The sequence below is a fragment of the Psittacula echo genome (genome assembly GCF_963264785.1).
Source record: "Psittacula echo genome assembly, chromosome: 6".
Classification (NCBI taxonomy): domain Eukaryota; kingdom Metazoa; phylum Chordata; class Aves; order Psittaciformes; family Psittacidae; genus Psittacula; species Psittacula echo.
In genome coordinates this window covers 41,762,563-41,777,307 of record NC_137743.1, presented here as the reverse complement: position 1 = coordinate 41,777,307, position 14,745 = coordinate 41,762,563, and the positions used below count along the sequence as shown (strand labels likewise).

Genomic DNA, 14,745 nt, shown 5'->3' with positions numbered 1-14,745 from the left:
GAGAAGCTGGTAGTCAGGATGTGTTGTGTTATGAGAAGTCTGCATGTGTTTATTAACCGATCAGTGGGGATACAAGTGGGGAGTACCCTACATGGGGGTGAGAGCATGTCTGAGGAGCTCTCCTGGGGCTGTTTGGGGGTAGGCACAGTGGTGGTCTGTATGGCACCTTACCTCCAGCTGTGCTGCCACCAGCGACATGCTTCTGAACATTTCTGCTGGTGTTGCCCTTAGGAACTGCTGGTTGGGCTGGTGGGGCAGTCTGTCTGAGGTGGTGGTGTTCAGCAGTGCTCACAGCACTAACCCGAATCTGGACTACCTGCAAAAAAAGTGTGGGGGAAAAGACTCTGTAACTTACAGAAATGGGGTCTGTCTCACTGCTGCCAGTGCTGGTTAGGACCACTGTGGGAAATCATTAAATCTAAATATGTTGTCGCTCCACAGCCCTTCACTTACTGTCTTTTCCCCCTCTTTTCCCTTGTGTCTAACAAAAGCATCGGAGTCTCCCAGCAGAGCCAGCGCGGGACCGGTGGTGCTGGCTGTGGCAGTGGCGGTGCCGGTCTGCATCCTGTCCCTCACAGCGGTGCTGGTTGCGTGCACCTGCCAGAGTCGGCGCTGCACCCGTGGCAGGGCGAAGCAGCCGAATGTGGAGGAACCTCTCTCCGAGTGCAACCTGGTGAGCTCCAGGAAGACGCTGAAGGATCTCATCTACGACATGACGACCTCTGGCTCCGGCTCTGGTACGTGGGGACTGTGCATCTGCCCTGCCTGTTGCCTTCACCGCGGCTGCTTTTGCTTTGCCACCATCATACAGAGCAGATGTCCTTGATGGAAAAGGCACATGTGCCACCTTGCTTGTAGGGATGTAAAGAACCTTGCCTACTGGGCACGGGGTACCTACTGGTGGGGGTCTTAACTCAGGTCTTACACCAGCGACAAGTTTTATGTCAAGAGAAGTTTTGTGCTGATGCGCTCGATGACACCTTACAGCAGCAATAGGGCTTTGCTTGCTCTTTTTCTGTCAAGTTATGAAAGTTTGATTATTTAAATGGAAAAGTTAAAAAAAGTTAACCCAGAAGTCAGTTTCAAGTCTGAAACAAAACATTTCTGGCTGAAATTTTGTTTTCCATTAAACACATACCTTTCAAGATTAATTTATTATACTTCCCTATTGCTTTTTCACAGATATAATGAGTAGACTTTGACTTTATTTATCCTGAAGTTTTAACTGTTCATCGGCATTCCTGAGCTAATAACAGGGCTTTATTTGTGCTGAGCCATGTTGGAGGCAGATGGAGTCTTGTGCGTGCTGATGCAGTTTGTTCTGATTTCAGCTGAAGGACGAGTTTGCTTCTCTCTGCCCAGAGCTAACCCAGGGTTGGCCACAGGCAGCCAGGATGAGCCTGTTTGAAGGCAGTACTGGCTGCAGGGTGAGGCTGTGTTGGGGAAACGGGAGGGAATTTGAGTAAGCTGATCTTCTGATCTTCAAACTGTATTTTTGCTGCTCATTATTTTGCTGTTAAAAGCAAGGTTGCCCCGATTAAAAAAAAAAAAAAAAAAAAAAAAGGAAAAAAGAAAGACCCCATTTATTTTAAGCCCCAAACGAACACAGTATCAGGTCAAATGAGGAAGGGGTTTATGGCCAGCAAAACAAAATGAAACTGCCACAATAATTTATTTTTCCTTTTAAAAATTTCACCCAGAACAGATCAGCAAATTGACTGCAAAACAAGCAGTAGTCCATATCAAACCCAATTAAGTAGCTCAGGTCTTGGCACGCTCCAAAACCATGCTCTGGTCTTCAGTCTGCACAGTGCTGGTGGCACAAAGGCCTGTCTTCAGCTTGCTTCAGAAGTGATGCTGTTGTACCTAGCGACAGACATAACGTGCACTCATCTGGCAAGTAACATTCGAAAGTATGATTTTGGGAGATTTTTTTTGGGAAAAGATTTTCCCTTGGTATACTCTCTGAAAGCAAAGTCCTGAGTACAGCTCACTGGAAAATGTCCAACTTCAGGATTTAAAGATCACTGCTATGTCACAAATACTCATATCTTTTCTTTAAACTAGGTTTACCTTTGCTCGTGCAAAGAACCATCGCGAGGACTATTGTCCTGCAGGAAATTGTAGGAAAAGGCCGATTTGGTGAAGTCTGGCGTGGAAAATGGTGTGGGGAAGATGTAGCTGTGAAAATCTTCTCCTCTAGAGATGAGCGATCCTGGTTCCGTGAGGCAGAAATTTATCAGACGGTTATGCTGAGACACGAGAACATCCTGGGCTTCATTGCTGCCGATAACAAGGGTATGCTGTGAGTCTTGCGGGAAATCCCAGGTGTCTGTATCAGAATTGCTTTTACTGCCCCGACTCCCATCTGAAACACCACTTTGAAAGTCACAGCTTTCCTTGAGTTCCTTCCTCGTGGTGCGGCCAGAAGACTTGTTCGTTTGCATGCCTGAGCTGGCCATAAAATGGGAAAGGCTTTTCCTGTATGATTCTTTTTGAAGCTGAATAATCTTGTTTCCTCTGGGTAGATAATGGGACATGGACGCAGCTCTGGCTTGTCTCCGAATACCACGAGCAAGGGTCCCTGTTTGACTACCTGAACAGAGGCACAGTGACAGTGGAGGGCATGGTGAAGCTGGCACTGTCAGTGGCCAGTGGCCTGGCGCACCTCCACATGGAGATCGTTGGCACACAAGGCAAGTGCTTCAGCTCTGCTTGTACCTCAAGTGTTTCAAGGAGCTTCAGTAGTATTTGCAAAAATGGTTATGGGTGATATGGTGTAGAAAGGCATGTTACAAACTGTTAAACTGCAAGACACAGTATTAGCGTAAGTGAGTATGGAACAGTATCAACAGAGAATAGGAATACCATCTTCCCACTTTCTCTGTCTGCTTCTCCTTTTACATTTTTAAAGCGGGTGCCTGTGGGAGCAGCTGTGCTAAAAGGGAGTGCCAGTGAAGGATTTTCTGAATTAATGTAGAGGGTAAACTTACCACTTTCTCTTTTTGTGTTTTATTCTTGAAATACCGATACTGGAGCAAAAAATGTCCTCGAGGGCTTTTTTTTTGTTTGTTTGTTTAATTGATGGCATTTAGCAGAGCTGGGCTTGGTGCAAAATAGGCTTCAATGTTTTTTTACGGGGTATAGTAACAAAGTTGAACAAAAATGAGTTTTCTTCCATGCTCATTGTGTTAAAATTCATACTATTATCAAAATTGACAATGCTTTCTCTTTCTGTGAACAGGCAAGCCAGCAATTGCTCACCGAGATCTGAAATCTAAAAACATCCTAGTGAAGAGGAACGAAAGCTGCGCCATTGCAGACCTGGGCCTGGCAGTGAAGCACGATTCAGTGCTGAACACCATTGACATTCCCCAGAACCCCCGGGTTGGGACCAGGAGGTGGGTGAATGTGGGCTGCCGACTACCGGGATGGCTCCTCTGTGCCCCTCAGCCCTTTCTTCCATTCGTGAATTCTTCCCCCTCTGCTTTTGGCATGTCAAGTGTTGGCAACAGACTGAAGCCCTCTGTCCCTGCTGGCTGGGTGCAGAAGGCAGTTGCCAGCCCTGGGCTGGGCTGGAGCTCAGCACCCCACATGAAATGCTGCTCTGTGGCACAGATGCCTAGTGTTGGTCACCCCATGTGCTGCTGGGCCCAGGAAGCGCATCATGCCCAGCACCATGAGGAGTCATGGCAACGTGTGTGGATGTAGGTAGCTGTAGTGTTGCTCTTGTGATTTGCCTGCCTCCACCAGAGTAGCTGTGGGTAGTGAAAAACAAAAGGCAAGCAGCAGAGCAGAGCTGGAGACCAGTGCCTTTAACAGACGACATGCTTGGTTTCTACTGGTAGCCCATCCCTGTCTGTCCCTGGGGTTTCAGATGGCTTAGTTCATAACAGTCACTTGAACTGCACAGTGTGAAGCACTGTCTCAGACTTTCTCAGCGTTACACTCACCACCCAGGCCAACTCTCTCTCTTATGCTCAAACTTGCTATCAAAAGGAGTTTCTCTTTTCCCTATTTTGCAGTAGAACCAGTTGCTCCCTGGCTCCAGCATGCAGCAGTGCAGCTGCAGTTGTTCGTATGTACATGCTCTAGCAAATTCACCTTTGTGTGCTTTTAAGGTATATGGCTCCTGAGATACTTGATGATGCGATGAACATGAACGTCTTCGAGTCCTTCAAGCGTGCAGACATATACTCTCTTGGGCTAGTATACTGGGAGATAGCCCGAAGGTGCTCTGTTGGAGGTAAGGTTTTTGGTCTTTTCATAGAATCATGGAATGATTTGGGTTGGAAGGAACCTTAAAGATCATCCAGTTACAACCCCCCTGCCATGGGCAGGGACACCTTCCATGAGACCAGGTTGCTCCAAGCCCCGTCCAACCTGGCCTTGAACACTGGCAGGGACTGGGCAGCCACAGCTTCTCTGGGCAACCTGTGCCAGTGCCACACAACCCTCACAGGGAAGAACTTCCTTGTATCTAATCTAAATCTCCCCTCTGTCAGTTTAAAGTCATTCCCCCTTTTCTTATCCTTACCTGCCCTTGTAAAAAGTCCCTCTTCAGCTTTCTTGTTGGCCCCTTTAAGTACTGTAAGATGCTCTAAGGTCTCCCCAGAGCCCTCTCTTCTCCAGGGCAAACAAGCCCAGCTCTCTGAGCCTATATCCATAGCAGACGTGGTCCAGCCCTTGGAGCATCTTCGTGGCCTCCTCTGGATCTGCTACAACAGCTCCACATCCTTCTTATGTTGGGGACCCCAGAGCTGAACACAACCAATTTTGGAGTCCAGACCACTTTTATCTTTAACAAACCAAAAGCACTCTCAATTATCTTGGCAGTATGTGGTAATAGAATTCTGTCATGGAGCACTTGTTCAGTGTAGTCCCAAATGTTCCTCCGTTCTCTCTCATTGCCTGTAAAAACAATTAGAGTTTATTCTGGAGCAGCTACTTTGGATTTTGTGTTACATGCACAATAAATCTTTCCTAGGAATTACTGAGGAATACCAGCTGCCTTACTATGATGTTGTGCCTTCTGATCCTTCAATAGAAGATATGAGAAGGGTAGTTTGTGAGCAGAAGCTCAGACCAAATATTCCAAACCAGTGGCAAAGCTGTGAGGTAAAAGCAGTTTTCCTGTTTATTACAAAACATATTTAAATTAAGGTGGAATTTTTCAGTGAGACAAAGGGAACTCGGTGTCCAGCCTCTTTTGAATGTAAATGTGTTTCAGATGTCTAGCTCTTTTTCAGCTCCCAGATCAATGCAAAATGTCTTTGCACCCAGTGCTGAGCTCTTTCAAATATAGGCTTTAATCGATACTGCTGTTGAATTGCTGTTTCAGAGAGCTGTATTTTATCTCCTGGTATTGCTCTTAAAAGTTAAAAGCAGGAGGTGATGGTTTTATTCTTGACCTGTTCTTTTAATTTCTGGTTTGCAGGCGCTGCGAGTGATGGGCAGGATAATGCGTGAGTGCTGGTATGCCAACAGCGCCGCGCGGCTGACTGCGCTGCGTATCAAGAAGACCATCTCACAGCTCTGTGTGCAGGAGGACTCCAAAGCCTGATGGAGCTCCCTGGAGGACGAGAGGCGAATGAATTCTTCTGTTCATCTTTTAACATGTGACATTATTTTTATGTTTGGTCTACCTCAGATAACATGGTTGAGTATTTAAGTGCCCAAATCAGAGCACTGACATCTAGCTTCATATTCGGCCACTGGAAGGGGCAGCTTTTGACTCGTAGATCATGTTTTATACAGGAAGTCAATGACTTGCTTTGGTTTTCTAATATTAGACAGTAGGCTAATTGCAGAAAGGAGCTTAAAATACCACGGCAGTTAAAAAATACCTTCTGCTGTTGTGCTTTTTATCCTAGTCAAACTCCAAACATATTGGAAATAGCTAGTATTGCTTAAAGCCTGTTCGCAAGGGAAACCACAAGTTTTATCCTCAAACCAAGTAAAATACCAAATTTAATCCAGCTTTTTACATATTTTTATGCAGGTATCTGAAAAGGGCCTGTCAGTGAAATGTATTTTTTAACACTCTATTTATCATTACTGAAGCAAATAAAAAAGATGAAAATTCTACCAGGGATGTATGTTGTGAACAAAAGCATCTAGTCAGGTTTTTATTAACTTTTATTTTTATTGTCTTGGTTTCATATACTATATTATAGTTAGTATTTGAAGTTATTTCACTCTGTTCATTTGCTTATTGAGCATATTGATTAAGAGACAATTTTTGTTTTTAATAGTAGGAAAAATAATAGAGGCAATACTTTTCTGATAAATATGTAGGGATGGAATAGGAGGAATTCTACCTAATCTGAGAGAGTATATATTTTTAAACAACATTTTGCCAATCTGCCACTGGTAACATTTTTTAGTGCCTTTTGATGTTTTAGAGGGAAGCTTTAACAAAATTAATCCTTGGGAGACAGTTGAAACCTGGCAGAAAGGTTCGTTTCTCATTGGAGCGACATACCACACACCCACCTCGCTGTGTTGGAGAATATGGGGGTGCCCACAAGAGCAGGGACCAAGGCTTAATGTTTCAAATGTACCTGCACTCTGGACTAGGTCACTGTTGCTGTTGTCTGTTGTGACCTAAGGATCTGTTAGAATGTAAATCTAAAGTGCTGATGTCCTTGCACAAGGCCAATAGAGCCTATTCAGAGGTTTCACATGGATTTCTGTAACACCACCAGGCTGGTGAAAAGTATAAACATGTCTAATGGTATTTCCATAATACTGAAAGCTATCGAAAGTGGGGTGTTTTTTCAGAACTCACTGATGTTCTGGCATTTTGTAAATTCTGCCCCACTCCGTGGTCCACACATTTGAATACAGTATATTTTTTAATATTTTAATATTTTTAATAGCCAAAATTATACATTTCATAATAATATGGTTCTTTAAATGTTTTTTGAATCTGAATGGTCCATGGAAATTAAGCCCAGAGATCCTTCCAGAGTAGCAAAGCTTTGCAAAAATTCAGTGTAGCACAGGCAGCTCTGTGGAAGCAAGCTGTTTGCTAAGTATGGTATTTAAGGTCAATCTTTGACATGTAACCTCTTGAACTGGAGCTCTTACATGGAAAAATGGGTTAAACATTTACTGAGTGGGATGCTCAGCAGTATGAGTACTCCATGTTTCATCCTGACACTAGGACATTATGGACACTTCATAGATGTTAATTGCGCTGTAAATAGACTCTAATGCCATTTGCCTGTTTGCATAACTTTTAGTCACTCCTGCTTGTGTTAAACACTCACTCTTTGCATGGTCTGTTAGCTGAAAGGTACAGAGTATTTTTACTAAATTGCTAGTAGTTTTTTCTCCAGTATGCTTTTTGAGACGTAACCAAAGCCATCCTATAGATTTAATTCTTGTGTGCTTCAGCTGCATAAACTACGCCAGGGAGCTCAGCAGATGCGTTCTTTCGTATCTATTGGAAGGGTGATTGTTGCAACTGCGTGATCCGAAGAATGATGCTGACTTCAATGTCAAAATATTTGCAAACTAAAGAGCCAGCGTTTGTTCTTATAGAATGTAACTTGAAAAAAATTCTTTACGTTAAAAAGGAACAATCAAAGATATTTTAAATGAGAAGAGGAAATGTCTTATCCACTGAAATAAAAGTAATTTTAAATAGTATTAGGGCTGCTGCTTCAAAAGTGTGTAAAATGTGCAGGTGAGACGCACTTTTCAGAATTGCTGTAGCACTTGGGAAGGTGCCTGAAAGGAAATGGTCTGTCATTCCAAAGCTCCCGGTGCTTGTGGACCCAGTTAGCTTATCTGAGAGAAAACGAATCAAATGTTTGTGACCAACCAGAGAAGTGTGTTAAAATATGCATTAAACTGAGTCATTTAGAACAATTAACAACAAGGAGAACGTATCAAAGAGTGAAGTCTACTAAAGCTACTAGGGTGATCTGCTAGTATGGGGTACCCGTGAACAGCTAGCCAGTGGAACTCTGGAAAAGACTCCAGTGTATTCCTGGATGTCTGCTCCTCACAGTGTGATGCACTTGCACAATCATAGCACTGCTGGAGTGACCAATAATGAAACAGAAGTAGTTGATTAAAATAATGCTGAAATAACTGAAGGAAATTATTTTAGAACAAAAAAAATACTGTAGTTTCAAAAGGAGGATGCAGGCCAAGTACACCTGCCCTTATGCTGACAGCAGGTACAACTCTTGTTAGTTTGTGGTTGAGCAGGTTCATGACTGTTCAGGAAGGAGTGGAGGAAGGAGTGGTGTTTGCTGAGCGGTGTATAGGAACCATCTGGTTGGGAAGCCTGTGATGTTTGCAGCAGTCTCGATGCATTGAGACCCATTGGTGAAAACTCAACCAGTTGCTATACAAAATGCAAGAAGGCCAAGGGACACCGTTAGCTTCTCTTATACCACTTTTAAAACATGTCAGGGTTTTTTTGCCTGAAACAGAGGCATTCCTTGAACTTCGCAGGGGGAGTGTTCAGAATGCTTTCTAGAGATTTTTCTTCCATTTTAAATTGTCCTATGCACTTTTTACACTTAGTATCCTTTGAAAGTATCTATGCCTCTAAAGTGTATGTGATAACTGTTCCTGGGGATTCTCAGGAACTGGATTGCACGGTGGAGGAATTTGGTGTCTATGCAGAAGCTCCTCTGGGTCAGGAACTGTGCTAGACTGAAGGCATGCTGTGAAATTAAAAACCCACCATTTTGGCATAAAACGCTTTGGTGACCCACTCTCTAGAGCTACGAGGTGTTTCCAGGAAGGTTTACTGGGTAACAGGATGGTGGACTGGTGATCGCAGACAGTGCTACCTGCTCCAGGCTGTGGATCTGGTGCTGCCACTGCTGTGCTGCTGGCGGCTGCTTGGGTGTTTCTTGAAGCCTTCCCCTGCTCTGGGGATTGAGGTGGCATTTGTGCCTGTTGTAGCTACTGCAGTAAATATGGTCCCTGCCTTTGCGAGGCTCGTGTGGCTGTTACAATGCCCTCACACCGCAGCTCACCCGGTTTTTATTTGCACTATGGTGTAATGAAATTGGACAGGATGTGCAGGGAGGACATAGGCAGAAGCCTGCGTTCGTCTGCTGTACCCTCCCTGGGGTACAGCCTGTTTCCCTTGCTAAATCTTGCTTCAGACACCAGTGTAACCACCATCAGTAACTTCTTTTTAGTTGTAAATGCCACTTGCTTTTTCCTATCCATTTGGTCAGTCTTACGGGGTGGTGGATTTTTAGGCCATGTCTGTCTGACTGGGCTGCGCCTCTCGCAGCTCCAGCCCTGGGAATACTTTCAATCTTTTCTTGTGCATAGATGTGATGGTCTGTTTGCCCTAGCTTTTCGCTTAGCTCAATATTTTTGTGCTGATTTTCTTTTTTTCTTTTTTTTTTCCTGAGAGGTAAATGTATGTTTTAGCAAGCTGGAGTCAAACATAACTGAGCCAAAGGGTTGATGTTTTACTGGGCTTTAAGATGTTTGTAAGCTATACACTCCTTTAAACAAAACCAAAGAACCCTTGTTTTAGTGGCCTTTTCCCTCAATGTAGATTTGTTGTGTTCAAATTTAAGAGCAGAGGTTATGCTGAGACACTTTGTGTTTTTAGGGAGCCTTAGGTTTCTTGAGAGTTTACTGGTGTTCCTGTTAATCTTCATTTAAAGCACAAATTCTTAAGCTCATAGAAGTTTTCAAGCTCAAAGATGCTCAAGACCTGTTACCACATTCAGCCTCTCCTAATTGATGCTTCTAGCTTGGAGGAGTTACTAGTCTTTTAAATTTGCTTCTAATAACAACATAAACCTTAATGACGGAATATGAACTAAAAGGGAAAGTTAATTGCCATTTTCTCAAGCACCTGATCTTTTGTTTCCTTAAGTGTTCCCCTCAAATACCCCTTGAGAAATCCAAACTCTAATCTATTTTGCACTTTGCTACTTTTATAGTCATTTGCACTTAACCGAGATCATTCCCTCATGTAACCCTATAATGAATCCTTTAATATTTTAGTCATTGTTATGTCACTTCTTTTTTTGCAATAGGTCCAGGAATTATAAATAAATTTGTTTAGAAATATGTTTAGTCCCTACAACGGGTTCTTAACATTAAACGGATCAAGATCTTGCAGTCTCTGTCTGGATCTCATGTGGCTGTTGGTGGGCTCAGGGATGTCCCTGGCACATCCTCGCTCACAGGAAGGAAGTTTTTGTGTTTCGTTTGTTGATGCTACGAATGGCATCTTACTGTGCCTCACCTCTATGTGGACATGCTTAGCACCAGGACTTCTGTCTGCGGCAGGTAGTGCTCCTGCATGGCTCCCACCCGTACCACAGATTTCACTGGGAGGATGGGTGGGAAGACTCTCTACCACATTGTTTGTGGTGTGCAGATATAGGTGCACAGAAAGCGATGCATGTTCACAAAGGTTATGGCTCAAAAGTTCCTACTGTGGTTTAGTTTCAGTTTTTCAGACCTGTTCCTCAGCCTGCATGCGGAACCTCGTGCCACTGTGCATGGGTGCTACCAGCAGCAGCACCAGAAGCTTGTCTTCTCCCATGAATTGAACCATGGCAGTGCCAGCTGTGTACCTGTGATTCCAAGTGGTGTGGCAGGAAGCATACCTATGTGGCAGGGTACCCCAATCTGTGTGAAGCTTTTAGGGAAAGATACCTGTGTTCTGTTTTAACAGGCAGTACAATGTATGACTGTCTGGGAAATACGCATTAAGAGGTACAATATATTTCTACAGAATATAAGAAATGTGCAATAAGTAATAACTTAAACTGAATGTATTTTTGGCATAAATAGATTGAATGTACTTTGACGGTAGCTATTACATTTGCGTCTAAATCTGCTGTGGTTTTCAGTCCCCAAAGAGAAATGTGTAAGTGTTTTGTCAGTCTGCAGATCAGTTTCTGAGTTGTCTGTTTTTTAAAGGAGCATTAATATTTTATCTGGAAGTACTGTAATATTTTAAAACTTCATATAGCAGTACAGTGGTAAAAATTCAACCTTCATATTGTGAAATATTTAACCTAGTGTACACTGCAGCAAGTTATTTTCAAAACTACTGCTAAAGTTATTGCTTGATATTGCAGCTGCCCTGGATGTAAATAATTTGTTTCAATGTTGTATTTTGTATGCATATTTTACATACTGGTATACTTTGGGAAAGATGTGGTGATTTTAATAAATTAAGCACACTCTGCCATTGTGTTCCCATGAAGTGTGAAAATATTTTGTTTTAATGTTTATTTATGTGAGGGGAAAAGGGCTGAGGGCTGTTTCAGGTAACCTGTGACACTGGAGGTTTCAAACATGAACCCAAACTCTTCTGCTGGCATGTGCTCCCAGCCCTTCACCCAGCGGGGCTGGGGGATGCTGCCACTGAGAACAGGGCTCTCGGGTCTCTGAAGAGACTGGGAAGGGGCAAATTCCTGCTGGCCAACACTTCCTCAGCTTCCTGTCGCTGCTCCTGGCTGATGTGCTGTGAAATAGGGAGAATAGGGAGTAAGTCTTGTGTGAAGAGTGTCCTGTGTGTTTTCCAGACTCCTGTGCTGGTAGGGAGCTGTGCAGCAATGGTGCGTGAGCTCTGCCTTGCCGTTCCTCCTTGTGCGTGCTCTTCCTGGTGTATAGCAGACATGGTGGTTCACAAAACATCCAGCTTCTGCTTATAGCAATGATGAACCTTTATTCTAATAGAGTAAGCACTGGTGCTGAAACAGTGTGTTTCTTGCACCCTTGTGCCTCCCTGTCTGCAAAAGAGCAGCTTCTCTCCCATGCTGGAAAACATCCTTCCTGAGAAAAGGGTTTACTTCGTGTACCTGCAGGGAGGAGAGTCTGCTCTTGGCCTTAGCACCTTGTTCTTGAACCTGTGCTGATGTGAACTCTGAGCCCCCTTTCATACAAGATCCCTGGATCCCACTCTTCCAGCTAGTTAGGTTTCCAGTGGTGTAAATCTGTGTGAGACCCACTCACACAGAGCAGTTCAATTCTGTAGTCGGCTTGCTTGGATATTCCCCTAATGTAACCATAGCCTAGGGCTTTAAGTCAGACTTTACTCAAATTTAAGACATGTCAAAATGAAATCCACCATGCTACTACCCAAGAGAGAATTCCATGGATTTTGTAAGATACAGTGGGCTTTGTGTTTTTTTCTTCCTGAAAGGACCACTGTATTATAGGCAATCATGTGTGATTTCAGTCCTTCTGCAACAGAGAGTGGGATCATAAGTGCACTGTCACTTTTTGGTAACTGCATGTTTCCAGGAAGTTTCAATTGCCTGGTCTGATGCTGGCTGTGAAGTGCGGGTTCTGGTTGCTGTAGGGCAAGGGGTGCCTCTGGAGTGGGTCCCCAGTGGAACAGCAGCGGCTTGTGGCTCATCTGAGAGCATTGGCTGCTGTCCCTGTCCAGGGCTGGTGTCCTATTGCCTGGGAGAGTGAAATGCTGCACTTCCAGCAGCCTCAAAAAATTCATGCTCCTCAGAGATCCCTTTCTCCAGCATGAATGGAAGAGAAGCAGCTTGCCCCAGTGAACCAGATGTGTGCTTTAGTATGCAGGTGCCGTGCCCTGTCTGCTGCATCCTGGCAGCACCAGCAAAATACCAAGTGCTTTCACATGGGGATAAGCGTTCATGAGAGACTGCTTGGTGGAGAATTTTGATCTAAAAGAGAAAGGACTAATTCTTAATTTTCTTTTTGTTAGGTAAACCAGGTCCACAGGAGTCATCGGTACAAACCTGCTAGCAGAAGAGAAGAGCCAGCTCCTGAGTTCCTGAAGGTAAAGGTTCCTGTCCTGCAGAGGATGGCTCCTCACTCATTCCTTCTTCCCTTGTAACGTGAGTGTGGGCAGAAACTCAGCAGGCTTCTCAGCCTTGGAAGGGTGGGTGCTTCAGAAGCAGGCAGCTTTTCATGAGCTGTGCTCGGAGGAAAGTCTCCCCTCCTTTTCTGTGCATTTTAGAGTTGGTTAGCAGCGAGCTTGAATGTAAAGCCTTGCTGAGACACAAACCACTGCTCTTTCATTCGTAAGGATGCAACTCACCTCTGAGCTCTGAAGTTGGTGTTTCCTGTCTCCCTTTACCAAACTGTGAGTTGAATTCATAGACATAGCAGACTAGAAGCTGCAGTTAACTTAGCATGCAGTACAGAGAGGCTTTGTTCTGGTACAGAAGTTTTAAAGTTTAGCTTTCTGTGACTTTTCTAAGCAGCTCAAGGAGGATGTAGACATGTGTGCTAATTAGTACAAGGAACTTGCATGTGTGTGCATGGTGGAGAGGAGCTTGTGTCTGCACAGGGTGTGCCAGGCACCCCTGGTCAGTGCCTGGGCAATGCATCATTTAGTTTACAGCTATGGAATGGCACAGTCCCGTTGGCAAATGACTGTGGATTTTGGAAAGCTGTTGCATCTTGTTTTCTTTCAAATATTCTATTCTTTCCTGAGCTTGATGGCTTGTGGGAATTTAGAAAGTGTGTGAGTTCATGAGAGCCTAAGACATATATAGGTAGTTCATAAAAGAAAACAAAAAAGAGGAGAAAATAGCAAAAATCAGTAGTCTCCAGTCATTAGACTGGAGCATTATTATGCTGCAGAGGCAGAATCTCTTCCTCTAAGTGTTTGATTGCCTCTTAGTTATTTGGCATCAATTTAATTGCACTTTGTTATTGCCCACGCATCCTGTGGCTGCAACAGTCTGGATGTTAGGACAGTGTTTTATAGAACCATAGAATAATTAGGGTTGGAAAGGACCTTAAGATCCTCTAGTTCCGGCCCCCCTGCCATGGGCAGCGACACCTTCCATTAAACCATGTCACCCAAGGCTCTGTGCAGCCTGGCCTTGAACACCACTAGGGATGGAGCGTTCACAACTTCCTTGGGCAACCTGTTCCAGTGCCTCACCACCCTCACTTCCCATGTGCTTACCATGGTGGAAGCAACCACCGGATGACTGGAAACATACACTGTGCCTCACGCCACTGCCTGGAACACTATCCTGGGCCTTGAGAAACAAGTCTTGTGGTGACACGGCACCCCAGAAAGAATTGAGTCAGGCAATGAGACTCATTTCCGGAACAAGCTTATAGACACTCGGGCCAAAGAGGATGGCATTGAGTGCGTATATCACATCCCTTACCATGCACCAGCCTCTAAGAAAATCAAATGGTACAATGGACTGTTCTTATCTCAACCCATGGGATTTACATTTTTCTGATTCTCCTCCCCATCCCTCTGGGAGCAGGGCGGAGGGAAGAATGGGGAGAGTGAGTGAGCAGCTGCGTGGTTCTGAGTTACCGGCTGGGCTTAAACCATGACAAAACTTCTTCCTTATGTCTAACCTGAACTTCCCCTGTTTAAGTTTGAACCTATTACCCTTGTCCTATCAATACAGTCCCTAGCTAAGAGTCCCTCTCCAGCATCCCTGTAGGCCCCCTTCAGATACTGGAAGGCTGCTATGAGGTCTCCACGCAGCCTTCTCTTCTCCAGGCTGAACAGCCCCAACTTTCTCAGCCTATCTTCATACAGGAGGTGCTCCAGTCCCCTGATCATCCTTGTGGCCCTCCTGTGGACTTGTTCCAACAGTTCCATGTCCTTTTTATGTTGAGGACACCAGAACTGCACACAATACTCCAAGTGAGGTCTCACAAGAGCAGAGTAGAGCAGCAGGATCACCTCCTTGGACCTGCTGGTCACGATCCTTTTGATGCAGCCCAGGATACGGTTGGCTTTCTGGGCTGCAAGCGCGCACTGAACCCAAC

At 44.5% G+C, this 14,745-nt stretch overlaps 1 protein-coding gene across 1 annotated transcript in view; it reads left to right on the top strand.

Moving 5' to 3' along the window:
* The window catches only part of ACVR1C (activin A receptor type 1C), a gene marked incomplete at both ends in the record, with an annotated part of 30,204 nt that extends 24,641 nt beyond the window's left edge, over nt 1-5,563 (top strand). Inside the window, 7 exons of the mRNA XM_080621675.1 lie at nt 492-737; nt 2,068-2,298; nt 2,529-2,696; nt 3,245-3,401; nt 4,122-4,246; nt 4,988-5,118; nt 5,438-5,563. Of these exons, the coding sequence (XP_080477801.1) occupies nt 492-737; nt 2,068-2,298; nt 2,529-2,696; nt 3,245-3,401; nt 4,122-4,246; nt 4,988-5,118; nt 5,438-5,563 (1,184 nt within the window). The remainder of the gene's footprint in view (nt 1-491; nt 738-2,067; nt 2,299-2,528; nt 2,697-3,244; nt 3,402-4,121; nt 4,247-4,987; nt 5,119-5,437) is intronic.
* Nucleotides 5,564-14,745: the final 9,182 nt, after the last annotated feature.